The 26,538-nt window shown below is 36.0% G+C and overlaps 2 protein-coding genes, 1 long non-coding RNA gene and 1 other non-coding gene across 4 annotated transcripts; 2 read left to right on the top strand and 2 right to left on the bottom strand.

Annotated features, from left to right (window-relative positions):
- The first annotated feature begins 928 nt into the window (after positions 1-928).
- On the top strand, positions 929-3,225 carry LOC114273178 (Tetratricopeptide repeat (TPR)-like superfamily protein). Its single transcript, XM_028214948.2, has one exon. It carries the CDS (start codon positions 1,079-1,081, stop codon positions 2,954-2,956), a length of 1,878 nt encoding a protein of 625 aa, XP_028070749.2. The 5' UTR covers positions 929-1,078; the 3' UTR covers positions 2,957-3,225.
- A 2,066-nt stretch (positions 3,226-5,291) lies between these two features.
- Positions 5,292-6,647, bottom strand: LOC145788627 (calmodulin-like protein 30). The gene has a single exon (XM_082920347.1). It carries the CDS (start codon positions 6,262-6,264, stop codon positions 5,707-5,709), a length of 558 nt encoding a protein of 185 aa, XP_082776473.1. The 5' UTR covers positions 6,265-6,647; the 3' UTR covers positions 5,292-5,706.
- An 18-nt stretch (positions 6,648-6,665) lies between these two features.
- LOC145822662 (uncharacterized) lies at positions 6,666-7,761 on the top strand. Its single transcript, XR_014364296.1, has 2 exons — positions 6,666-6,884; positions 6,927-7,761. It is a non-coding gene; the product is annotated as an uncharacterized LOC145822662 (long non-coding RNA).
- A 2,208-nt stretch (positions 7,762-9,969) lies between these two features.
- Positions 9,970-14,343, bottom strand: LOC114273177 (uncharacterized). Its single transcript, XR_014364295.1, has 3 exons — positions 14,062-14,343; positions 13,127-13,254; positions 9,970-10,177 (listed from the first exon to the last, which is right to left on the bottom strand). It is a non-coding gene; the product is annotated as an uncharacterized LOC114273177 (transcript).
- Between the last annotated feature and the right edge of the window lie 12,195 nt (positions 14,344-26,538).

The raw sequence follows: 26,538 nt of genomic DNA, 5'->3' as shown, positions 1-26,538 counted from the left end.
TTTTGGACTCCTCAAGAGATAAAGATAAACTCTCTAAGAGTTTTATATTTATCTTGGCCAAGTCTCCTCTCTATTCTAGGACTCTTGTCCCTTATCCTTTATCCGATTATCTCGGATTTCGATATCTTGGAGATAACCTCGGCTTACCCGAGATCACCTCAGCGTCATGACCCTGACACGTGGCACCTCAGCTGACACATCGGCGTCACCTTGCCACGTGTCGGTACTCAAAAATATATCCCCACAAAATTGGTTTGGTTTTCCAATATATATATATATATATATATATTTTAAAAGCTCTCAAAAAACCTCAAAATTAGATTGATTCAAGAAATAGAAATAAAAATAAAAATAAAATATTTTCATATGATTTTTATTTTTTATTTTTGGATGCAATTAATTTTTAAAAAATTAAAAATATATTTTTAATATTTACCCTGGCAAAAGTAGATTTTATTTTTTGTAAAAATAAAAAAAATAAAAATTTATTAAGAAATTCTCTTTTACGTACTTGTATCTTAATTAGTTTATAATATATTCTTATATTCTAATAAATCCTATTATTTGAATATTTGATATACAAAATCCTAATTTTCATATTTAAAGTATTTTATGGATAATTTACATTTATAAATAGTTTGAACCCTTAGCAGTTTGGTGATGTGAACATTTATATCTGACAGTATGAATATTTACATCATGAAATATTTACACTATTAATATGAATATAAATATGCACTTCACATTATTATTATTAAGAATATTTTAGTAATTATATTACTCATAAGACTTATTAAAATATAAAAAAATAATTCAAATTAAATGAAATATAACGAAGTGAATTTTTTTTTTTAGGAATAAATGCATATTCTAAAAGCCAAACCAAATCAATACAATGAGTTAATAAAACCGGGTCTTTAATCCTAGTCCGGTTCAAAACCTATGTGATAAGAAAGGCGTCCGTCAGGGTCCAAGTAGGAAGCCCAGCTTCAGTCTCTCTGGTTCCGTCTCGCAACCTCCTCACACTAGGGTTTATCACTCGTCGATTACTAGGGTTTTAATCATTTCTGCAGAGAAAATGGCGTCTCTAATGGCGATTCATCGAGCACGAGCCTCCATTTTCGCTTCTTCATTCAGGGTACGTTCTTTGCACTCGTCTTCTCACTTCATTTTCAATCACTGCAATCAAATTTCAACCCTAAATCCCTCATCTCTCAAAACTCTATCTACGTCAGCCGTCCCGAATGATTTCCAGGGACCACCACAACCGTCCGATCCTTCTAGGGTTTTTCCTCAAGACCAGAACTATGGAAACCCTAATCAATGGAACACCCCAAATCAGAACTATGGAAACCCTAATCAATGGAATAATCCAAATCCCAACTACCCTCAATCTCAAATCCCTAATCAGATGTACCATCAGAATCAAAACTATCCCGGCCAAGGAAACCCTAGTCCGAGTCAGGGTTTCCCCCCACGCAGAGGCCCTAATTATCCAAATCAAAGCTATCCTCAACGTGGAAATGATAGTCAGAATATGAATTATCCGCCTCCTGGGAACAATAATCAGTTGAATTATCAAAATACAACTCAGAATTACCCGCAAATTGGAGGCCAGAATCAATGGAATAATCAAAATCAGGGTTATCCACAGCGAGAGAACCTTAATCGAAATCAGAACTATCCACAACCTAGTGTGAATCAGTTCAATAATCAGAATCAAGCTCACCCACAACAACGTGTAAGCTCTAATCAGTGGAGCACACAGGATCAGTTGAATAATCAGACTCAAAATCAAGGGCAGGTTGTGAACAATCAAGCCCCGAGTGGACTGCCTGCAAATGTTGATTTAATGAGTTTGTGCCAAGAGGGCAAGGTTAAAGATATTATTGAATTGATGGACCAAGGGGTGCGTGCTGATGCTCAGTGTTTTGAAGCCCTGTTTGGTTTGTGTGCAAAGTCGAAGGTACTTGAGGATGCGAAGAAAGTGCACGATTACCTTCTAAGGTCGACTTGCAGGGGTGATCTTCAATTGAATAACAAGGTGATTGAAATGTACTCAAAATGTGGGAGTATGACTGATGCACGGAGAGTTTTCGATCATATGCCTGAGAGGAATATGGACACCTGGCATTTGATGATTAATGGGTATGCATCAAATTCTATGGGTGACGATGGGCTGGCATTGTATGAACAAATGAGGGAATTAGGGTTGCAACCAAATGAGCATACTTTTCTTGCTGTACTATCAGCTTGTGCTAGCGCTGAAGCTGTGGAGGAAGGGTTTATACATTTCGAGTCTATGAAGACCGAGTATGGAATTGCTCCTGGGACTGAGCATTATTTGGCGCTTCTTGATGTTCTTGGACATCCCGGGCATGTCACTGAAGTTGAGGAGTTCATTGAAAATCTTCCATTTGAACCCACGGCAGCTATTTGGGAGGCATTAAGGAATTATGCTCGGATTCATGGAGATATTGATACTGAAGATCGTGCTGAGGAGTTAATGGTTGGTCTTGACCCTTCAAAGGCAGTGGTTAATAAGATCCCTACACCACCGCCCAAGAAGCAGTCTGCGATCAACATGCTCGAGGGTAAGAACAGGCTAGGTGAGTTTCGAAACCCAACTCTGTACAGGGATGATGAGAAGTTGAGGGCAGCAAAGAAGGAACAAGGGTATGTGCCTGACACAAGATACGTTCTTCATGACATTGACCAGGAGGCTAAAGAGCAGGCCTTGCTCTATCACAGTGAACGCTTGGCAATCGCGTATGGTCTGATTAGTACACCAGCGAGGACACCTCTGAGGATCATCAAGAATCTCCGTGTCTGTGGTGATTGTCACAATGCCATCAAGATCATGTCCAAGATTGTAGGCAGAGAATTGATCGTTAGGGACAACAAACGGTTTCATCATTTCAAGGATGGCAAATGCTCTTGTGGCGACTACTGGTGAAGTTACTGTTGTCAAGTGCCAAACTGCCAAAGTATATGGGTCACTTTGGGCAGGAAACTAGTATTGGTATTAGTAGGAAATTGACAAATTGTTATCCACTGCTTATAGTGTACTTTGTTCTTGGTCTGAAGCTCAGTGAATTATTCATTAAAACATGACACTTGCTATTGACAGAAGGTTGTTAGAATTTGAGTTCAAGAGAGGCATATAACATTGCAAGCTCAGCTCATTCAATTATATATATATATATATTTTGGGACTGTCCAAAATAATGAAATATATCAAGCATAGATTTCTTTGAGTAATAAGGTTTCTTATGCTTCTGGTTGGTGTTTGTGTTTGTAAATCTCTTTTGGGTCTTAAAGCTTAGGGTTGGAGGTGGTTTGTAGAGTATTAGGTGGTTGTATTTGTTTGGTTTTCTTTGAATGGTTTGTTTTTCTCACCTTCACCTTAAAAAGAAGTTAAATAATGGCTCTGTTTGGTAGGGGGTTTATTTCCAGCTTATTTCAGCTTTTAACATAATTTAAGCTATTTTGATGTGTTTGGTTCAGTTAAACAATACAATTTATAGTTTTTTGTAAGTCAAAAATCAACTTATTCTTTGAGTGGGGAAGGAGAAGCTTAATTTATAAGTAAAAAATCAGTTTATGTTCACACCTATAAGCTATAAGCTGTTGAGGCCAATAATTAGTGTCTCTCTGTGATTTGGTGAATCACATTCTAGTTTCTGTTCTGATTGTTTGATTTATATCTGTATCCTCTTTATGCAGAAGGATTGCCAAGCTTGACTCCTGTTCCAGACCTGTTGAGATTTGTAATTACAATACCTTCGGGTGCTGTTACATTTCTGTAGGTTGATCAGCTCGACCTAAGGCTGGCTGTGTTTGGTTACGATAAAAGTGTGGGAAGTAAAAAATTTGATTTTTTTTTTTGGCATTTGTTTAGCATAAGAATGATGGAAAATGAAAGAAAGTTGATTTTTTTTTTTTTTGGGTACAATTCATTTTATCATATGATAATTTGACTTTCAACAATCTTTTAGGCTCGTTTCCAAAATTTTATCTTAATCAAATGTACATTAGAAAATAAAATATTCTGTTACTTTTTGTTTCCTTCCATTCCACTTTCTATTGCTTTTACTTAGAGGTGTACATCGTGTGATTTAGACAGTTTGAGAGTAAAATTATAAATCGAATAGCAGATTAATAGATTGGCGGATTGGCAAATTGTGATTTGAGCAGTTTTGGGTAGATTGTCAAATTAAATAATATTCTAATTAATTATCAAGCCTTTACATAATATATAATACTAATTTACATAATAAATTTTTTATATATATAATACAAATTAATTTTACATAATATTATATATATATATATAACTATTAATTTGTAATAAATTTCACATTTATTTTTACTTTGATATTTCATTATAGGTTAAAAAATATATATATGTATTAATTATAGCGGAGCGGAATAGTTTTGAAGGCGATTTATAAATTTTAAAATTTAAATCGTGAGTAGCGGATTGATGTGAGCCGATATAATTTTAACGAATTGGATGATATTTTACATTGGCCTGATCCATCCTATTTCACTGTAATCAAACGAAAGTAGAAGCTTCTCATCTTATCATTAAAGTCTCCATAGAATAATTCCATTCAAATCTTAAAAAATTGATATGCCAATTTAATTATTTATTTGGGTAAATTTTACTTTATTTCTTATAATTTGGACCATATGCAATTTATCCTCTAACGTTTAAAAATGACTACATAAGTCTCGCGTGGTTTGTGGACTAAAGTACACCATTAAACATTTCGTCCAACTTAATAGGAAGTGTGAAATACGTGACAGATATAAGGAGGTTATATGTCCATTTTCAAATTTCAAGAGAGTAAATCGCACATGAAGTAAGGGGGTTAAATTGCACACGGAATAAAACACAGAAGGTTAAAATACACTTTGTCTTTCAAATAAATGACGAAAATAGAGAGGTATTTTAGTCTTTTTTTATTAAATCTTTAACGGGCTTAATGGTGCAATTTAATTCACAAACCACAAGAAAATTATATGGTCATTTTCAAATGATAGCTAAGGGGTAAACCGCATGCAGTCTAAATCATAGAGGGTCAAGTAAAATTTGTCTTATTTTTTTAATTTTTTTCTTTTTAAGACTGAGTGAATAAATTTTCATACACAAATTTGACATCATCAAAAAGCACTCATATATCAAATATGTTATTTTATTATATTTTTACTTTAATTTTGTTGATTCACATGAGTTTCTATAAAAACATACTTTGCCATGTGTCCGATAGAATAAAGATGTGTCCTACAGAATAAAGAAATCAATTTTCAATTTCTACAGTGCCAAATAAGATTTGAAGTACCGATCAAACATGCTCACTCTTTAATTTCCTAGTCAAAACAGATAGAAAACTGAGCACCAAAGAGAGAATAGACAAATAACAAAACAAAATTTTAACCAAAACACAAAAAAAAAAAGAGGGTCCAAGAATTCTTATATGGCAGGGGAAGAATATTTTAGTATCTTCTTATATAACAATGCCTATTTGACCACCATTCTTGGTAAATATAGAAGGTTGTTAACATCCTACTAAAGCATCAGTTAATTAAATCAGTTTTTTGAAGCAGAAGCAGCTAAGGTCAATAACATGGTAAGATCAGTATTATCACAAAACCATCATACAAATAAATAAATAAATAAATAAAAAGAAAAGAAAAAGCCTAGCAAAGCTTCATGGTGCGAGTCATCATGGTGATAAACTCATCCATGTCAATCACACCATCCCCATTCGCATCCACTGCCCTAACCATTTTCCGACAGTCTTGTAAACTGCACTTCTCTCCGAGCCTCTTCAACAACTCAAACACTTCCTCCGCGCTTATCTTCCCATCACCATCCAAATCAAATGTCCGAAATGCACACTGCATGTCTGTTGTCTTCACCCCGCCTTCCCTCTTCTGCACTTCCACAAACTCATTGAAATCAATAAAACCATCTCCATCCAAATCAGCAACCTTGAATATATTTGGTACGTCTTTGATTGTGTCTTCCTTTTTGAGTGCTCGTAGTATGGCCTTGTACTCATCCGGAGAGATCTTCCCATCTTTGTTGGAATCAAATTTGTCAAACACTTGCTTCATCTCATCTATATTCGGCTGGTAAGCAGGCAATAAGCTGGAATTTTGTCCATCCCCCGAGGAAAACATTCGTGTTGGTTTCCGCAAGAATTTCCTTTCTGAAAGGTGGTACTTGAATTCAAGAAAACTCAACTTTGACATCTGATGATGGTGTGTTGAATAGTGAGAGCAATAGCTTAGACCACAAAAAAGATAGACTTTATTCTTAGACAGGTAGACCTAGATGTCTTTATATTGTGTTTGAGGAAAAAAAAATGTAGATATTCAGATGCTAAAGTTGGGAGGACAACGCAAAGTTAGCTTTCATTGCTTAACAGCGTATACGCAACTACATAACAAAAGATTCCAAAGGCAATGGATAAGATAAATGATGAACGGAGAGGGGTGGTGACAGAAATGAATCAAAGATGGGAAAAGAACAAATTCTTGATTCTTTGAGAAAGTAACTTTACATTTGCTTGGTTGTGTAGAAAAACATATCCTTATGTGGAGGTTTCCTTTCACCATCTACAATGTTTTCTAACGTAAACAAATTTTGTAAGAAATAATGTATAGAGAAAGAGAGAGAATAAATTGTATGTATTATTATTGATTGATATATTGATTTCTATTACAATGATTCATGATTCCTATATATAGAAGAGGGTGAGTGTGTAGTAGGTAAGGAGTAGGTGAAGTGGAGGTGGTAGTGGTGTAGTGGGTTAGGTTTAGTGGAGTAGGTGAGGTGGTAGTGGTGTAGTGGGTTAGGTTTAGTGGAGTAGGTGAGGTGGTAGTGGTGTAGTGGGTTAGGTTTAGTGGAGTAGGTTTAAGTGGGTGAAGTAGGTGGAGAGTAGGTGGATTTTAACAGCCCCCCGCAAACTCAAGGGGGATAGGAACTAACCAACTTGAGTTTGGGAGAGTAACAAAACAAGAAAATACATAAAAATAAAAGAGGATAAGAGACACTGTATGGTCGTGTCAGACCATTGGTGAAGACACTGGATGGTGGTGTCATAACGTTGTAGAGGACACTGTATGGGGGTGTCATAACCATGTAGAGGACACTGTATGGTGGTGTCATAACGGTGTAGAGGACACTGGATGGCGGTGTCAGACCGATGTAGAAGACAGTTTATGGGGTCATGTCGGACCATTGTAGAAGACAGTTTATGGAGTCTTGCTGGACCCTTGTAGAAACTAACCAGAATCAATGTCGGGACAGTTTACAGAGTCTTGTCGGACCCATAAAGGAGCTAACCGGAATCAATGTAGGGACAGTTTACAGAGTCTTGTCGGACCCATAAAGGAGCTAACCGGAATCAATGTCGGGACAGTTTACAGAGTCTTGTCGGACCCATGAAGGAGCTAACCGGAATCAATGTCGGGACAGTTTACAGAGTCTTGTCGGACCCTTAAAAAGTCGCACCCTCAAAAGGTGTGCCCAATTTTTCAAAAAAGGCGTGCCATCAAAAGGCGTGCCCAATCCATGAAAAGACGTGCTATCAAAAGTTGCGCCCTCAAAAGGCGCGCCCACTTCATCAAAAGTCGTGCCCGACAGAAAGCGTCGAGCCATCAAAAGGTGAGCCGGAGACGCGGCGAGGCACGTGAGCGACAGAGCGGCGTGTCGGCCGCGTCGTCAGTGTCAATATAAACCAATGCGGAGGCGGAGGAAACCAAACCAGACTGAAACCTCTGAACTTGTCATTCTGAAACAATCTGTAAATACTCTGTATCCAACCCTTCTCGGAAACACTCAGCAACCCAAAAAACATGGCCTCTTCTTCCCGTTCAGCTACCCAGAACATGGCCTCATCTTCCCGTGGTCTGCTCACTCTCTTTCCCGACCTCAACGAGTCAACAGGAGAGATAACAGGTGCGGTGGCCCGTGAACCTCAACCAAACACCTCTGGTTTTGCTCCGTTGAACTTTCCGATGCGGTCGGTAGAGCAAAAAATGGCGGTGCAGTCGGATGTGGAGGCCAATCAGTATACCTTGAAGTCATGTGTGGAAACCATGACTGCGGTTACAAATTTGTCGAACCGGCTGCAGAGTAGGACAAATGAGGTGCAGCAGTTAAACGCCCAACTGGCTCTGCTCCAACGCATGTATAAGGATGCGCGAGCAGAGATAAGTGTGCTAAAGGCGGAAAACAAGGAGCTGAAGCGGAAGGCCAGTTTTATGTTCCGATTTGGAGGGCCGCCATATGCTGCAGTGGAGGAGCAGGGAGTAGTGATCATGCCCAGTGGAGTGGGAAATACGGAGGCAACACCGGCAAGGGCCGCCCAAGACGGTGGCAAGAAGAAAAGACCGGCAGAATAGGCGAGAAGAAAAATCCCACTGTTCCGATTTGTGTTGGTTGTGTTTTGTTTTGTTTTGTGTTTTTTTTATTTTTATTTTTTTTATTTTTTATTTATTTTTTTTATGGTGTAAAATGCTGATCGGGGTTGATCCCCGGCATGAAGAAATGACAAGTTTGTACAATGTTGTTGTTGTTTTTTTTTTTTTTTTTTTTTTTTGGAGTGTTTTGTTGAAAAAATAAAAATAAAATGAAAGAAAACAAGGGAGAAAGAAAATAGATAAAAAATATTTATAGATGGATTATATGAAAAACATCAGTGCGATTGTTTCAAAATAAAGTGGGGTATTTAAAAAAGAGGAAAAGTGACTTGGAAAAAATGAATAAAAATAAGTGATTTTTGAAATCAAATGGAGGAGAGAGAGGGACAAACCCATGTGATAAAGTGGAGAGAGAGTCGGTGAGTGGGGTGCAAAAGGTGAAGGAGAAATGATGGATTGAAAATGGTTTGGGTCAAAAGTGGACACTGTTAGTGGGGAACATGAGTGCATTGATTATTTGATATAATAATAATAATAATAAAAATAAAAAGTTAGAACAGTTGGAGAGAATGAGTGGAGTATGGTAAGGGTTTCATCCAAAGCCAAAATTCCTGCAGCGAATCACTTCGCAAATCCTAGCATGAGCTTTTTCTCTTTCCAGGCTTATTCATGAATTTCCTGGTGATTTCAAGAGCCTCTGGTGGCATTGTGGCAGAGAACACCCCAACCTGGATTTTGGGTGGCAGCAACTGGAAAATATCATAGATCTGATTTTTAAAAACCTCGTGACAGCATTTCATCAGCTTCATCCAAGACAAACATTTTGATGTAAACAGGGCGAAGTGATTGTCTCCGCAACATGTCAAACACACGACCAGGAGTACCAACAACAACATGAACCCCACTGGAGAGAATGCGCTGATCTTCGCGCACACTAGTCCCTCCAACACAAGCATGAACCTTTACACTTTGCTGGGCAAGTTCAAGAGTGGGTGGAAGAACCAAAGCTTGGCACTCAACCAAGCTATAATCTAGCTGCTGCAGAATTCCAGAGCAGAATGTTGCAGTGTTTCCAGTTCCAGACTGTCTCGTCATATGAGGTGAAGAATTCTTCTCCATCAGCCTCACACATGACTACAGTTGCACAAATCTTTGTTGATTTTATCAGCGGAATAGGTTGAGGTCCGGCGGGCGGCTAAGGTGAGGTTGCCGCCCGCCGGGGAAGCGAAAATACTAGGTTTTAAACCAGTTCTGATACCATGTAAGAAATAATGTATAGAGAAAGAGAGAGAATAAATTGTATGTATTATTATTGATTGATATATTGATTTCTATTACAATGATTCATGATTCCTATATATAGAAGAGGGTGAGTGTGTAGTAGGTAAGGAGTAGGTGAAGTGGAGGTGGTAGTGGTGTAGTGGGTTAGGTTTAGTGGAGTAGGTGAGGTGGTAGTGGTGTAGTGGGTTAGGTTTAGTGGAGTAGGTTTAAGTGGGTGAAGTAGGTGGAGAGTAGGTGGATTTTAACAAATTTGAAAACATGGATAAAGATAGATGAAAATTTGGATAAAGATGGACTCACTGAAAATTTTACCAAAGATTACTGTGTAGCAAAAGAGAAATGAGAAGGAGAGAAAAAGAAATAAAATTTTATATTTATTTGGGTCAAGGTGGTTTTCCATTGTCCAAATCCTCCATTACTTTTATATCCTTGCGTGTTGTTGTCTTTTGCACGTAACCTGAAATTATATAGAAGGAAAAGTATGAAGTCCATGATTTTAAACTAAGCTTTTTGAATCCACAGGCCGAAAGGAATTAACAAAACATATAAAAGGAAAAGGAAAACAAATTCATTGGATGGGGAAAGTTTGGAAAATCACCCTAAAATATTCCCACTCACAAAGAGGAACACGAGTAAATGTACGTGTTGCTTGGTGGTACATCAGAATTTGATTAAATGATAACCTATATGGGCTGTATGCTTTGGTTTTGAACAGTAAAAATCCCACCAAAATTCCATTGTGGAATGGAATTGGTTCAAAACTAACAAGTCGACAGACCTAAACAACTTATGTTCTGTAAAGCCTTATTGTTGCAGCTACAAGACACCCTAAAAAACATTTAAACATCAGCAAGAAAATCTAGCTTTATAACAACATTATACTGTCATACTTGCGCTAAAAAAAAAAAAATTAAGACTTCACTTTAAAGTTCACATGTTTCCACACATCACTCTATTTCAATAGGTAAATACTTATTTTGTAGTTTAAAACATTGATCGCAATCATTAAAAAAAGGCCACACCCAATGTACAAGACTCCTGCTTACAGCAAGATCAAAGAGAGGTAATAGGTAAGCGCCTTTCTCCCACTTTTTTTTGTGGAGAGGCTGATTCCTGCAGTTGAACCTGTGCCACAATTCAGAAGAGCATAATGGTAAACTTGCATACCACCAAAAGCTCCACATAATAAACAAGATTGATGAATCAACCTCACATGGAAGAAGAACCTCTCAAATTTTTTATTTTTATTTCATTTTTTGACAAGTAAAAGATAAGTAAAAGAGAACCTCTTAGATTCCTCCAGATCAATATGCAAACAGTAATATCACAGTTTGTTCGGTTACCATGGTCCTTAGATCCAATAAGAATAAGTACTCAAAATGTTTTTTAAGGGAAGCCAATAATGTCAGTCTTCAAGGATGGTCTGGAGATCCTACTCGAGATTTTAAAAATAAAAAATGTTGTACCCAGTGCACAAGACTCCTCGCTTACAGCAGGGCCTAGAAGAGGTAGCAAGTAGGCAGTCCTACCCCCACTATTTTTGTGGAGAGGCTAATCCCGTGACTCCAACCTGCGCCAGAATGCTAGGAACAGATAGCACTTGCCATCGCTTTGGGTCACAACCTCTTGGTGGAAAAGATGTCCTAGTGGTCTAGAAAAAAATTAAACAGATCAACTGGAATAGATGAATTAAATTCATGAGGCTGTTCAAGCTCAAGTGATATGGGGATTATGAGCATATTGAGCACAATTGCTTATATCATTTGGAATGCACAACAAAATGAAAATTCAAAAAAGTATTGAAGACAAACTAGGATGCTCTATGTTTAGAGTATTTTGCCGCAGTAGGAACTCCATTATATGTACCTTTGATGGAACCTAGAAAGCTAGAACCAGTAATGGGCAACAAGCTCATTTGGAAGAGGGAAAAAAAAATAAATCTGGCTCATAGGGACTATTCTAATTCCATTTACAAGGCTTCCATGAAACTGGTGATACTTGAATGCTATATAATCTTCTGAATGGTGCTTGAACTACTAACTTGAAAGCGATAATATTTCATGATGACAGGAATGAAAGTCTAATGGAATCCCACTACAATACCACCAAGCTTTATTGTTCTTGAGTAATTATTTTAAAAACAAATATTGAACTAAAGCTTAAGATGTTGAGGGTCAACTAGGAATAAGGGGTTTTCTTCAGAGATGTTATAGAAGCAAAAAACATCGAACTGAGTTGAATTAACTGTGATGATGATGTCAATAAAAAATGGTTGATCGTATTTGTAATGATTCTGACCCACATTGGTGTGTGTTGAGTCCCACGTTAGAATCCTACATGTAGGTTGTGAGTATATAATTGGGACCAATGAACTCAAATGACATCCTTGGCTAACCCTTTGAGTGTATTCCAGTGTTGCTATATTAAGGGTTAAAAAAAAATCCATTTATCTAAAAAATGATAAGAGGAGAAATTTATAGAGTTTAAACAAACACTCCCCACCCTCACCCAAAGTAAAAGAAAAGAAAAGAGATGAAAAAAAAAAAATGATAAAAGAGAGTGGGAACAATTTTTCTCCTTTTTTGATAAGCTCAAGAAGATGACAATTTCTAACACTCCCAACCCTCATTTTTCTCCCTCTCTTTTCTTAAGCTCAAGAAGATGACAATTTTTCAAATGATAGTGGGAACAAAAAAAAAAAAAAAAAAAAAAAAAAAAAGAAAAAGAAGAAGAAGAAGAAAAAATTTACATTTCTTTTATAAGATAAAGAGAGAAACCTAGTATTTGAACATATAACATGCATTGACAGAGGCAACAAGAGCAATTAAGGATAAAATATAACCAACATAACATTCCAGAAATGCCAAGATTCCAGTATATCTATTTATTTATCCTTGATAAACGGTAATGTACACTCAAGAAAATGAAAGAAAAGAGGTCCCCTGAGCAAAGAAGGGCTAGAAATAAAATAAATAAATAAGAAAAGAAAGTAGAAGGCACAGAACAAAATAAGAAGAAGAAACAACAAAACAAAAAAACAAAGCAAAACTACACTGGAAAGCAGAATCCAACCAGAATCTCTGGCCATAAAGACAGGGATATCCTCGGAGAAAAGTGGAAGTTAGAAACAAAAACAAGACACAGGAAACCAACAGGGTTACAACTAGAGACAAAAGTCCAAGAAAAGACATCTTTCATAAGGTTGAATGTCCTTCTATATTAGATGTGCGAAGAGGACATTGATGAACATCCAAGCGAGTTTTTTACAATATAGATGGGCATATGCTTGGAAACATTGCATGATAGTATGTTGATTTATTTTTTATTTTTATCAAAAAAGACTGCACTTAACAAATATACATTTAATGATGCAGCAGTAAGAGACAACAACGAACAAGAAGAGTACCAATTCCAAGGCAAGGTCAGCATTTGCAGACAACCTCCTCTTCCCTTTTATTATAAAAATGGCAAAAATCCTGAACCTTGGCAACTCCGACACTTCCCAGTCCATTCATACACCATTTCTTTACAATCCTAAAGCTCAAAAAGTAAACATTAGAAGCTCATAGAGACCTCCATTGAGGTTTTAGACCCAAACAGAATCAAAAAAGGATTTTAAATCATGAGAACCAAGCACAAAGACAATGAGAAACATATGCATAGTGGTCAAAAACTCATAACTAGAAAATTTGGAAGTCCAGAAAAGTTAGTCATATAATTCACTAATATGAGCTGCAAATTCAACATTTTCCTTCTGTAAAACAAGGCAAGGCCACTTAATCACTCTATCTTGCCACATTTCTCTTAAGTTGTGTTTGGATCATGAATTTAGGTATTGATTTGGGAAGGGAACTACCTTTTTTTTTTTTCTTTTCCTTTTCTTTTCCAAATCTCTATCCAAATCCATGATCCAAACACAGTATTAGTCTCAAGAAGACATGTATAGTTGTGTTACATCACTACTACCTATGGCACTGTGTCACTTGGAAATTAACCAAGAGGGTTCAAAGAACTAATTTGGACCAACAAAGTTCACAAAAGCTGCAAACAGTTAACCAGTCTCAATCAAGTTTAAAATGGCAAATGTATGCAAATTGTAGTGAATAAATGACCAATTTATTTATTTTTTCTATTTGCAATAAAACTAGGCTGATTCAAATTAACCAAGAGGGGTTAAAAGAACCAATTTCAACTAACAAAGTTCACAAGCTGCAAACAAGTTTACAATGCCAAGTGCATTTAAAGTGCAATATTCACTTTCGACTTCCTTTCCTATTCCAATTTTCCCACAATTTCTCAGCAACCAAACACATAGCAAGGAATTCAAAACAGAAACCAAACCTGGACTTGGGGATAGCATCGGAATCGACGATCAATTTCTTCCGTCCCCACCGGCGACGAGAAAGAGCATCTTCCATGTCATTTTTTATGGAAAAAAAAATATTAATTTTTTTCTCCAAAATTAAGTTTAACTCATAAAAATATAAATTTAACTCAATTTTATTTTTTTAATTTACAAAAATTATATCTTATCATAATATATTTTTACTAGATTAACTCAAATAATAAACAAAAAAAAAATTATATTATTTTCAAGGAAAAACAAAACTAAAACTTACATTAGTCGTAAAATTCTATTTTACATAGAGCATCTCAGTCCACCCTATCTTTATCTTAAAATATTAATAAAAAATGATTTTTTTATTTTAAGAGTCATTTTTTTATTTAATTACCCCCAACAAACTCCTTATCTTTTTCTTTATTTTATTAAAATATTATTTTCAATTATAAATTTTACGAAATAAAAAATAAAATCCAGAGATGTACAATCGCACATAGTAATATATATATATATATATACTAGCGTATGTTCGTGCCTGAAGGCACGGTGCAAATAATGTTTGGATTATAATATAATTGTAATCCCAACACTATTTAAATTTATTTTTTAATTTAATAAAATCACAAATTTATTATAAAATTTTGGAGTTCTCACAAAACTCCCCACGAAAACTCGCTTTTACTTATATAATATATAGTTAGATAGATAGATGTGCCTGATATAAATATAATTTTCACAGGCATACATACAATGTTTCTTTTGCTTATATAATTACATGGAAATTGTAGGTATGCCCATAATGTCCTAGTGTATTACGGGCATACATACATTATATGGAAATATGTGTAAAATATATTGAACAAAAAAGAGAAAATAAAAAAGTAAACAAATAGAGAGAAAAATAAAAACGGGAGAAAATAAAAAAAAAAAAGAAAAAGAGAGGAAGGTGGGATCATGAGATCATGGAAGGATGTGTGAGAAAAGGAAAAAGTAAGAGAGAGAAGCGGGAAAATAGAAAATGTACATGTAGGATATTTTAAAAAAAATATATCTGAGCCGTTGTTTTATAATTTGAATAGATCTGAGCCGTCTAAATGTCCTAGTAGGACAAATGTGTGTAGGACAAATTCAAAAATCATCATGTTTTATTATATAGATTATTTGGATAGATAAGTTCAAATATTGAGACAGATAACTTCAAAAAATTTGGACAAATAGGTAAAAATATTGACATACATATGTTAAAATAATTTGGACACAAAAGTCAACAATATGGGGACAAATAATTTGTATAGATAGATTAAAATTATTGAAACATGTTAAAATGATTTGGACCGATAGGTTCAAATATGGGACAAAATTAAAATAATTTAGACAATCAGATTCAAATCATTTGAACAAATATGTATATGAAGATGCAAAAAAATTCGCTTATGATGTTAAAATCTCAATAACTCAGAACTTTACGCTTGTTATTCCGTTTTAGACAATTGTTTTTATTCCAATTATTTATTTTTTTATTTTTTTATTGTGAGATCTATCCATTCAAAATTACCGAAAGTGGTTTTGAGTGCTTACTTTCTCAAAAAAAAAAAAAAAAAAAAAATTGTTTTTTTGTTATTTTAATTAATCGAAAAATCAATCTATTATTTATTTATTTTTAAATTTCATATTCAATACTGATCTTATTATTTGAAAGATATCAGAAAGACAAATCTACCTATATTAATTTTGTTAAAAATAGATTTGTAGTACTTAAGTTATGCATTTTAAAATTTTTTTAGGTCAAAATATAGGGTAAAAATGTTAAAAATTATCCCTACCATCACATGTTTTTCCTTACCAACTCAGAAGTGTTATGAGTCTTTATAAACAACAAAGACCAAAGCTTGGATCTAATACTTAATGCATCTCTCAACTTAGATTTACTGACAATTTTTCTATTTTAAAAATGTTGTCACTAATAATTTTTTATTTATTGACAGATTACAAAAATATGTTTTATAAAGATGTTTTGAGATATTACTTATCATCTCAAAAACAAATGTTATAAACAGATGCTCATTATAAAGATGCTTTAAACATATTTTTATAAACAGATGTAATTTTGAACAGAAGTAATTTTTAGTTCTTATAAAAACATGTTTTATAAAAATGGATATTACATGGAGTGCAGTAATTTTTGAGCAGATGTTTTAAAAATGAGCAGATGTTTTGTAAAAATTCAAAATTCCCAAAGTAATATTACTTCAAAATTTTGAATTAATGGATTCTGATTTTTTATAAAACAGATGTTTTGAATTCAAAAATTAAAATTTTGAATTCAAAAACTAATGAGATGGAGTGCAGTAATTTTACAAAAACATCATCAAAATTGAGTGCAGTAATTACATCTGCTCCATTTTTGTTCAAAATTACTCCATTTTCAAAATTACTCCATATCTGTTCAAAACATTTACCCAAAATTACATCTGTAAAATCAAAATTACAGATGTTTTTATAAAAAATTTTGAATTCAAAATTACTGCACTCTATTTTTATAAAAATCTTCAAAACATCTGCTCATTATAAAAATTCAAAATTCCCAAAGCATGTTTTACTTCTTAAAAATGGATTCTGCACTATATTTTTACTTCTTTAAGCATGTTTTTATAAACAGATGTTTTTTACTTCTTATAAAATGGAGTATTTTTGTTCAAAAAAAATCTGCTCATTATAGAGATATTACATTTAGTAATATTACTTCTTATGGATTGATGCTCATTATAAAGATGCTTTGGGATAAGTAATATTTTACAAAGATTCAAAAACAGATTCAAATATTATCACCACCTTTATCTGCATAAGCAATCAACAATGAGAACAAAGAACAAAGAGAACAATGGTAATACCAGAAAACCCGAACCAGAAAACCCAGCAGCACAAACCCATGAAATGGACAGCTGAAGAAAACCCAACTGTCGATTCAGTTAAAAAATGGAACAACCTCTCAGACCCATTCAAACAAACACTTAATGGGTGTGAAGCCCTGGACTGAAAAAGAAGATTAGAATAAGAGAAAGGGAAACAGAAAATGATAATCAAAAAATCTGAAAGCAAGAACAGATAGCAAGAATTAATCAGAAGTGATAGAGACCACATTTATTTATGATCATTTATTTATGATCGCAAGAACAATTGAAGATCGCAAGAACAATTGAAAAGTGATAATCAAACAACAGAGCAATTGAAGCAATGGGTACGGAACTGTTTGTCGTTGGTGTGTATCTAATCTGACTCTTTCGTTGCTCGTATCAGTAGGTGGACTTTTGGATTGACAAAAGTCAATTGTTCAGAAAAATATGTTTAGAAATTGTTGAGTTCTAAATCCATATTTAAATATTAACTTTAAATTGGAATTTCTGATTCTAAAGGGTGAGAAGAACAGTTGTGATAGAGATTGCCATACCAATTTGAGTATTGCTGCTACAGCTATTAAAGGTGGGTACCTTGAAGGAATCACCTTGTGAAATTGCTTGTTCCCAAAACCAAGCACATATAGACTGATCAACCTGATGTCGAGTGAGCTGTTTCTCAAGCGTTACCTCCCTGCACAATACCCAAATCACCAAAAATTTGCCCTTCTTATATTCTTTTAACTCAAAACCCATTAATGATCAAGAACAAAAGATAAATAAAAACAATTTACCTTTCCATTCAGAAGATTAACAACAGTTATAATCCAGGAAAAAGAGAATTCAACAAAATCAATTCCACAATAACCCCAACACAAAATTACGCAGTAAAGACAAACAAATAAAATTACATAAAATAAAAAAGTTTAGTGGAAATCCCGAGATTATAGGAATTCTTTTGATTTGCCAGGATTTCTCTGTGACGCCCTGGTTCTACACCATTGGTTGCAGTCAAGGGAGAGTCACTAATGAGTCCTATGGTCAATAACCAGTAAGATCCCAGATTACCGGAGGAGTCAGATTAGCCTCCCTTCTAAGTCCAGCTTTCTTAGGTAGCGCATTACCCTTTTGACAGATCTTAAAAGGTATTGACACAAGGTCTCATAAGCAACGATAAGGTTCATACATAGAATATAAATACATAACAACCACAATTATACTTGATTCAAAAGATTGTTCCATTACATTACATCTCAAAAAGAAAGTTTTAAACTTCAAATGAGTCTTACAAAATATCCAAAAGGAAACTTCTAATATTCTAGGATAGCCAAAAGTCTTCAAAGGTTTTAGGTTCGACGTCTCCAGCTATGAGTTCCTCTTCGTCACCTGGCATGATACGCCGTGAGCTTTGAATGCCCAGTAAACACACACACACACCCCGTCCCTTTTTCCCAGTCCAATACACAATCACAATTATAACATCAAGTAGTAAAGAATGGTATTCAAATAAATAAGTAAAGAGTTAGGTCAGATGTTAGTAAACTAGAAATCACTCAAAGAGATTTCGTCCTCTCAACCACAAGAATCGGATGCGGATTATTCGGTATGCCCCCTCTTTTGCTGCTTTGTTGCAGAACTAACCTCGGATGCCTACCAACGGTTATATACCGCGTAGCGCCAACCGCAGGGCCTCAAAAGAGACGGTAAAAATAGGGCCTTTCCTGAATCCCTCCTTACACCAAGCTACCTAGGGTTCGAATACAACCGCTCCGTTCAAGGGTTCCGAAAACCACTCGCACAAGACTTTAACTTTCGAATAGGGAACGCATCCCAACAGTCCATATATCACATTTTCTCATCTTTTCATTACTCAAGTGTTCGAAAACCCAATACCCACCCAATTAGGTTTCCCGTTGAATTAGGTGTTTTAAGTCAAGGTTAGTTCAACTAAACGATAAAATAAAATTCACATAAGCATGCCTCCTCAAGATAAGAAGATAAATAACATAACATACCCATACAACATTATGCCAAGATATGATAATAAGCCATTAAACATTTTCACGAATACAAGGGTATAAAACATCCAAACATAACAAATTTCCAGATTTAACATCACATGAAGGTTAATATGGAAGGATTACTTAGGTTCATCCACCGGACTCGGTTTTCCTATGGTTCGTAGAGAATTTGATCTAGTTCCTAGAACATTTTTCAGAAATGGGATTGCTTTTCCCGATTTTAAGTTATTTAGGAAATAGTCCAGCACTGTTCCAGAATCTGTCCAGAATCTGCCCAGATCTGTCGACTGTTACGAAAACTTGATTTTCTTGCAAACCACTCAATGTTTTTCGATGAAACCAATTTTAGTTGAAATCTAACTCCTTAAGGAAGGTTTTGACATAAAATATAGGTTCAGATTATTTTTGTACATTTTTCTGAAATTTTTGAAAGTTGACTGAAAAAAACAGGTTTTAAGGTAGAGTGCCCAAAACAAGGAAATTTATAAAAAGGGGGTTCCACCATGGGAAAGTTTCATTTCTTTTGTGAGGAAAATATGCTAAATATCACATGTTTAAATCAGAAAATTTGTTTGAAAGAGTGCCCTTGAAAAGTTGAGAGATTTGTACAAAAAGAAGATGGTTTGTGCCAAAACGAGGAAAATACAAGAGAGATGGAAACAATACTCAAATCTTGGTATTTTTAACATAAGAACATGATAATAACAGATCTGAAACATCACTTAAAATCTTTAAAAGGACATGCATTAGAAAAGAAAATGAAGAGAAGGTTGTGTTGGTGGCTTACCTTCTAGCTTTGCACAAGAAACTCTCTTCTTCTTCCCTCTCCTCCTCTAGACTTCTCTTCCTTGCTCTCCTCCCTCTCAAAATGTGTGTGAGTGAGTGTGTTGTGTGTATGTTTGCAAGCTAGGGAGGGTGTGGTATATATAGGCAAATTTGGGGTAAAAGGACATAAAAGCCCTTTAGTTGAAAATGGATGGGAAAGCTAAGATTTTGGTTGGTGTCAAATGGGATAGGAGTAACTAAGGTGCTAAATCATAGGTTTTGGCATCAATTAGTTGATCTTTAGTTGAAAGGTAACTAGTTTTGAGATTTGCAACCTAGGTCTAGGTCACTAGGTTTGGATTTCCTAGAATATCTTAATCATAGTCTTGGGGAAGTGTGATGGGTTGTTATTTTAATTAAATTTGGTCCTAGGCACATCCCTCAAGGTTTATATATACCTATATATATATTGCAAGATTGATGGTATACCAAGGTACAAGGTACAAGTACTAGTTTGGGGTAAATTTAGAATTTAAATAAAGAAGTGAGGGCTTGGAATTAAACTCATGTATTGGAACCTTACTTATGTAGAATTAAATTAAATTAGGTTAGGGAACCTAATCCGGCTAGTGTAATTCCTGTTCCGATAAAAATTAAAAATGCTATCTGGCAAGATTCGAAATAATTTAAGAAACTAAGGGGCTTTAAGGAAATAATTCAAATACATTTTTCCGGGGCTTCACATTAAATGTAATGAAATGAGGAGGATTAGAACCTTAATGATGTATTTAATTATGATCTAGTTAGGTCTAGGACTAATGTAAATATCTTCTAGTTAGAAGTACACATATATATAGAAAATCTTTATAGGTACCAAAGTCATTATTGCTCCAAGATTTCAAAAGATTTTAAAGTACAATGATTATAGTCTAGGGGGGGTATGATGGCTAGCCATGTGATGGTGAATTGATGGACATGTTATATATATATTTTTGTACAAATCTTGGAAATTGTAAAATATATTATTAAAAAAGATTTAAGTGTATATATATAAATATATAATAGTACTTGTTTGGGGTTAATTTGTGATTTAATAAAAAATGTGCGGGCTTGGGTTCAATTAAAGTATCTATTTCATGTGTAAAATAATTCAGTTTGTATTATCTTGCTTTGAATTTAAAGGTAAATAACCGAACGATGACTGTAAAAATCGAAAGTTAAGATTTAGAGCGATTAATCTAAAATTTGAGAGTTAAGTAATTAATATTAGAGTGTTAGAAGTGATTTCTAAGCTTCCAGGATCGATTAGGGTTTGTACGGATTCGCCCGTGATGCGTTTTCAGTCCTAGGGTTTAATTTGCGATTAATCGACGAACTAAGGGCTTTATTATAATAATTCAAAATTTAGGGACCTAATAAGGTTTACAAAAAAGTCAGGGGCCTCACAACCTATCCCACTTAAATAAATTTCGTCCTCGAAATTGTTGTGGGAAATTACGTTCTACTGCTGGCAACGTGTTTTTAAATCATTCAGATCATCTTCTCTTTATATGTTATTCTTCGTTCTGTCTAGAGTCGCCATTGGTCTTTCTAATAATAGCGTCTTGAATCGAATTCCTCCCTGATTAATGACTAAGGAGATAAGCTAATCTCCGAGCTTCTTGAATTGTTGACTACAAGGGTGATGACGCTGCTGCTTCCGCGTGAGGGCTTGTTTTGCCAATTTCTTGATGTGGCGATCTACACTTCCCATTGTGTTGGTTGATTTGTTGCATCATTAGTCTATCCCCCTTAAATAATAAAAGCATTCTGTTGGATGGGTAAGAAATGTGCTGACTTGGTGAGGCGGTTCACTATTACCCATATAGCATCGCGCCCTCTAGGTGACTTAGGCAACCCTGTCACAAAATCCATCGTCATGTATTCCCACTTCCATTCGGCTACCGGTAGAGGTTGCAACATTCCTCCTGGTTTCTGATGTTCCGTCTTTTTTTGTTGGCATGTTAGACATCATGCTACAAATTTAGCCACTTCCATCTTCATCCATTCCACCAATATTGCCTCTTCAAATCTTGGTTCATTTTAGTCCCTCTTGGATGTACCGCAAATGCAGAATGATGGCATTCCTTCAGTACCTTTTCTCTAAGTAACTCGTCGCTTGGTACAAGCAATCTGCCTTGGTATCTAAAACTCCCATCGGGGTGAATTACCCAACCGGGCATGGGTTCTCCTGACTCCAGACGTCCCTTGATGTAGGCTACCTCTTGATCATGCTTCTGGGCCTCCACGACCTCATTCATCAACTTAGGCATCACCTTCTGCGTATCAAGACATGCTTTTGTAATTTGGGATTCCACTTGGATCCTAAACTCATTGAGTGTCTTAACCATATCCCATCCCTTGACGGAGATCTTAACCAACATCCGTTTGCTCTTACGACTTAGAGCATCTGCTACTACATTGGCCTTACCGGGGTGATATGAGAGAGTGAACTGGAAATCCTCAAATACTCCATTCATCGTCTCTGTCTCAAGTTAAGGTCCTTCTGTGTGAATAGATACTTCAGACTCTTGTGATCAGTGAAAATCTCAAATTGTTCCCCATACAGGTAATGTCGCCATTGCTTTAGGGCAAAAACTACGGCAGCTAGCTCCAAGTTGTGTGTGGGGTAGTTGCGCTCGTGAGGTTTTAACTGTCTGGATCCATACGCGACCACCTTTCCATTTTGCATGAGCGCACAACCTAATCCTTCTTTAGACGCATCGCAATACACAGTGTAACCCTCTTCTCGTTCTGGGATGGTCAAAATTGGTGCACTAGTTAACCTCTTCTTTAGTTCTTGAAAGGATTTTTTTGTCCCACTCACACGTTACTCATTTTTGTGTCAAACGAGTCATTGGTTTAGCTAGTTTGGAGAAATCTTGGATGAACCTCCGGTAATAACCGGCCAATCCTAAGAAGCTGCGAATTTCTGACACGGTTTTTAGTTGTCTCCAATCTAATACTGCCTCCACCTTGGTTGGATCTACCGCAATACCATTCCTTGATACCACGTGTCCTAAGAATTTTACTTCATTTAACCAGGATTCACGTTTACTCGCCTTGGCATATAGTCGATTATCCCTAAGAACTTGGAGGATAGTCCTTAAATGTTGCTCATGCTCTTCTTCAGACCTTGAATATACTAAGATGTCATCAATGAATACTACTACAAACTGGTCGAGGTATGGTCTAAAGATCTTATTCATCAAACACATGAATACTGTCGGTGCATTAGTTAGTCCGAAGGGCATTACTACAAACTCATAGTGACCACATCTAGTACGAAAGGTAGTTTTTGATATACCCTCCTCCTTGACTCGTAGTTGATGGTAACCTGACCTGAGATCGATCTTTGAATAGCACCTTGAACCTCTAAGTTGGTCAAAAGATCATCAATCCTCGGGAATGGGTATCGGTTTTTAATTGTGACTCGATTGAGTTGACGATAATCGATGCATAGCCTCAACAACCCATCTTTCTTTTTAGCAAACAACACGGGTGCTCCTCACGGCAAAGTACTTGGCCTAACGAATCCTTTCTTGAGCAATTCCTGTAGTTGTGTCTTCAATTCTCGTAGTTCTGCTGGTGCCATGCGATACGGAGCCATGGATATTGGGGTAGTTCCAGGTTGTAGCTCGATGCCAAAGTCTACTTCTCGGGTTGGTGGCAATCCTGGTAGCTCCATAGGAAATACATCTGCATAATCGCATACTACGCGCGGAAGCTCTATTTCCCCTCGACCTTCCTCATTTAAAATCAGGCTTGCTATCCTACCGGCAAGTTGATCGGGCCACTGCATCCGATGTTTTGTTGAAACCATGGGGTCTTGTCTATCCCCCTTAAACTGGAAACGTGTTCCATCTTATGTATGAGCTACCACTTTCTTCTGCCGACAGTCGATCACCGCTCGGTGGGCAGACAACCAGTCCATGCCCAAGATGATATCGAAGTTTGACATTTCCATGACACGAAGGTCGCAAGTTAAGCATAGGTTCGACATTCCTATTTTACAATCTTTACAGATCAATCCTACCTGAGTGCATCCTCCCATAGGTGACATTACACTTAAGGCAGTTTCTAAAGGTTCACATTCAAGTTCTAATGACTTAGCACAAGCAGAGGATATGAAAGAATGTGATGCACTAGTATCAAATAAAACATGCACCCAAGAATTGTGTAGTACTAAATTACAGACGGGTCCGCTTCTTCCTCTTGCAAGGCGAGGATTCTGCCGGTTGCTCCTTTCTAGTCCGTTATGAAGTTGGGTCTCCTTTCCACAAGCTCTAAGTCCTCTTGGATTCTACCTCCCCTCATTCTGAGGTCAATATTGTGCCGATTATTTCCACAAAGATGGTAAGACTCTTCCAAAATTTGATTCTTGATAGGGTTCGCAGTTTTAGCCACGCTTGCTAGTCCATTCTTAAGGTTTCAATTTCCTGGTACCGCATTTCTATTGTTGCTTGCAAGCTTATGCTATTACTTGTCTCGAAGTATGGTCCACCATTTGTTTTTCTATGAATGGGGTGAGGTGTAAGCCAAATTCTAACTACAGAGGCAATTCCTTATAGGTAAGCAACTAATCTTAAGTTAGAGTTTGATTATCCTAAGGTGTTCACACAGCACAACTTCATGTACATAATAAGATCCATAAAATTGGATTGAAGTGGAGATGAAGAATACGAAGCAGTTATGGTGATAACATTAGGATTGTCTGAGATATGGATGAATGGTATGATGTTATGGTTTCAAACTTCAATGTGATCAAGGTTATAGATGTAGTGACTAAACTAAATATTTAACTTGAAACTGCGTTGGCCATTCGTGTTTCAAACTGAATATCCAAGATTCATCACTGAGCAAAGAAAATGAAATTATTTACAAGAAGCCTTGAGCTAAACAAAATATTCAAGGGTCAAGGAGGTCAAATTTACAAATAGTGGTATATAAAACAAGACTAGATGGACAAGACTAAGTTTTGGGAAAGGGTGACATTGAATAAAGGCTACGAATACAAGATGAGGGTACGACAATCGATAGAAGACGCGTAGAACTAATAGTACCCCTCTACTGCGCGATGAGGCCGCACTCAAAGTTAAAACCATTTCACGATCCTGAAATAGGTCCTTATGAGTTGATGTTGGCGTGCCAGAAATTCGAAGAAATTTCCTAAGATAGGTCAAGAAATATTCTACTTTCGATGTCCTTGATAGAATAGGTAGTGTAATAATATAACATAGTCTGGGCAAGGTAGTCTTTAACCGCAGGTCGAAACGCGTGGGTAAGGGTTGAACCTAGGCTCTGATACCATATTGTGACGCCCCGGTTCTACACCATTGGTTGCAGTCAAGGGAGAGTCACTAATGAGTCCTATGGTCAATAACCAGTAAGATCCCAGATTGCCGGAGGAGTCAGATTAGCCTCCCTTCTAAGTCCAGCTTTCTTAGGCAGCGCACTACCTTTTTGACAGATCTTAAAAGGTATTGACACAAGGTCTCATAAGCAACGATAAGGTTCATACATAGAATATAAATACATAACAACCACAATTATACTTGATTCAAAAGATTGTTCCATTACATTACATCTCAAAAAGAAAGTTTTAAACTTCAAATGAGTCTTACAAAATATCTAAAAGGAAACTTCTAATATTCTAGGATAGCCAAAAGTCTTCAAAGGTTTTAGGTTCGACGTCTCCAGCTATGAGTTCCTCTTCGTCACCTGGCATGATACGCCGTGAGCTTTGAATGCCCAGTAAACACAAACACACACCCCGCCCCTTTTTTCCAGTCCAATACACAATCACAATTATAACATCAAGTAGTAAAGAATGGTATTCAAATAAATAAGTAAAGAGTTAGGTCAGATGTTAGTAAACTAGAAATCCCTCAAAGAGATTTCGTCCTCCTAACCACAAGAATCGGACGCGGATTATTCGGTATGCCCCCTCTTTTGCTGCTTTGTTGCAGAACTAACCTCGGATGCCTACCAACGGTTATATACCGCGTAGCGCCAACTGCAGGGCCTCAAAAGAGACGGTAAAAATAGGGCCTTGCCCGAATCCCTCCTTACACCAAGCTACCTAGGGTCCGAATACAACCGCTCCGTTCAAGGGTTCCGAAAACCACTCGCACAAGACTTTAACTTTCGAATAGGGAACGCATCCCAACAGTCCATATATCACATTTTCTCATCTTTTCATTACTCAAGTGTTCGAAAACCCAATATCCACCCAATTAGGTTTCCCGTTGAATTAGGTGTTTTAAGTCAAGGTTAGTTCAACTAAACGACAAAATAAAATTCACATAAGCATGCCTCCTCAAGATAAGAAGATAAATAACATAACATACTCATACAACATTATGCCAAGATATGATAATAAGCCATTAAACATTTTCACGAATACAAGGGTATAAAACATCCAAACATAACAAATTTCCAGATTTAACATCACATGAAGGTTAATATGGAAGGACTACTTAGGTTCATCCACCGGGACTCGGTTTTCCTATGGTTCGTAGAGAATTTGATCTAGTTCCTAGAACATTTTTCAGAAATGGGATTGCTTTTCCCGATTTTAAGTTATTTAGGAAATAGTCCAGCACTGTTCCAGAATCTGTCCAGAATCTGCCCAGATCTGTCGACTGTTACGAAAACTTGATTTTCTTGCAAACCACTCAATGTTTTTCGATGAAACCAATTTTAGTTGAAATCTAACTCCTTAAGGAAGGTTTTGACATAAAATAGAGGTTCAGAT

Source organism: Camellia sinensis, chromosome 3, assembly GCF_055761805.1.
Source record: "Camellia sinensis isolate YWXY chromosome 3, ASM5576180v1, whole genome shotgun sequence".
NCBI lineage: Eukaryota > Viridiplantae > Streptophyta > Magnoliopsida > Ericales > Theaceae > Camellia > Camellia sinensis.
Note: the sequence above shows the minus strand (reverse complement) of the source record. Positions and strands in the feature narration are given on the sequence as shown.

Bases quoted from the DNA above. Each gene is read 5' to 3' on its own strand.
- LOC114273178 (XM_028214948.2), top strand. From the start codon at position 1,079: ATGGCGTCTCTAATGGCGATTCATCGAGCACGAGCCTCCATTTTCGCT.
- LOC145788627 (XM_082920347.1), bottom strand. From the start codon at position 6,264: ATGTCAAAGTTGAGTTTTCTTGAATTCAAGTACCACCTTTCAGAAAGG.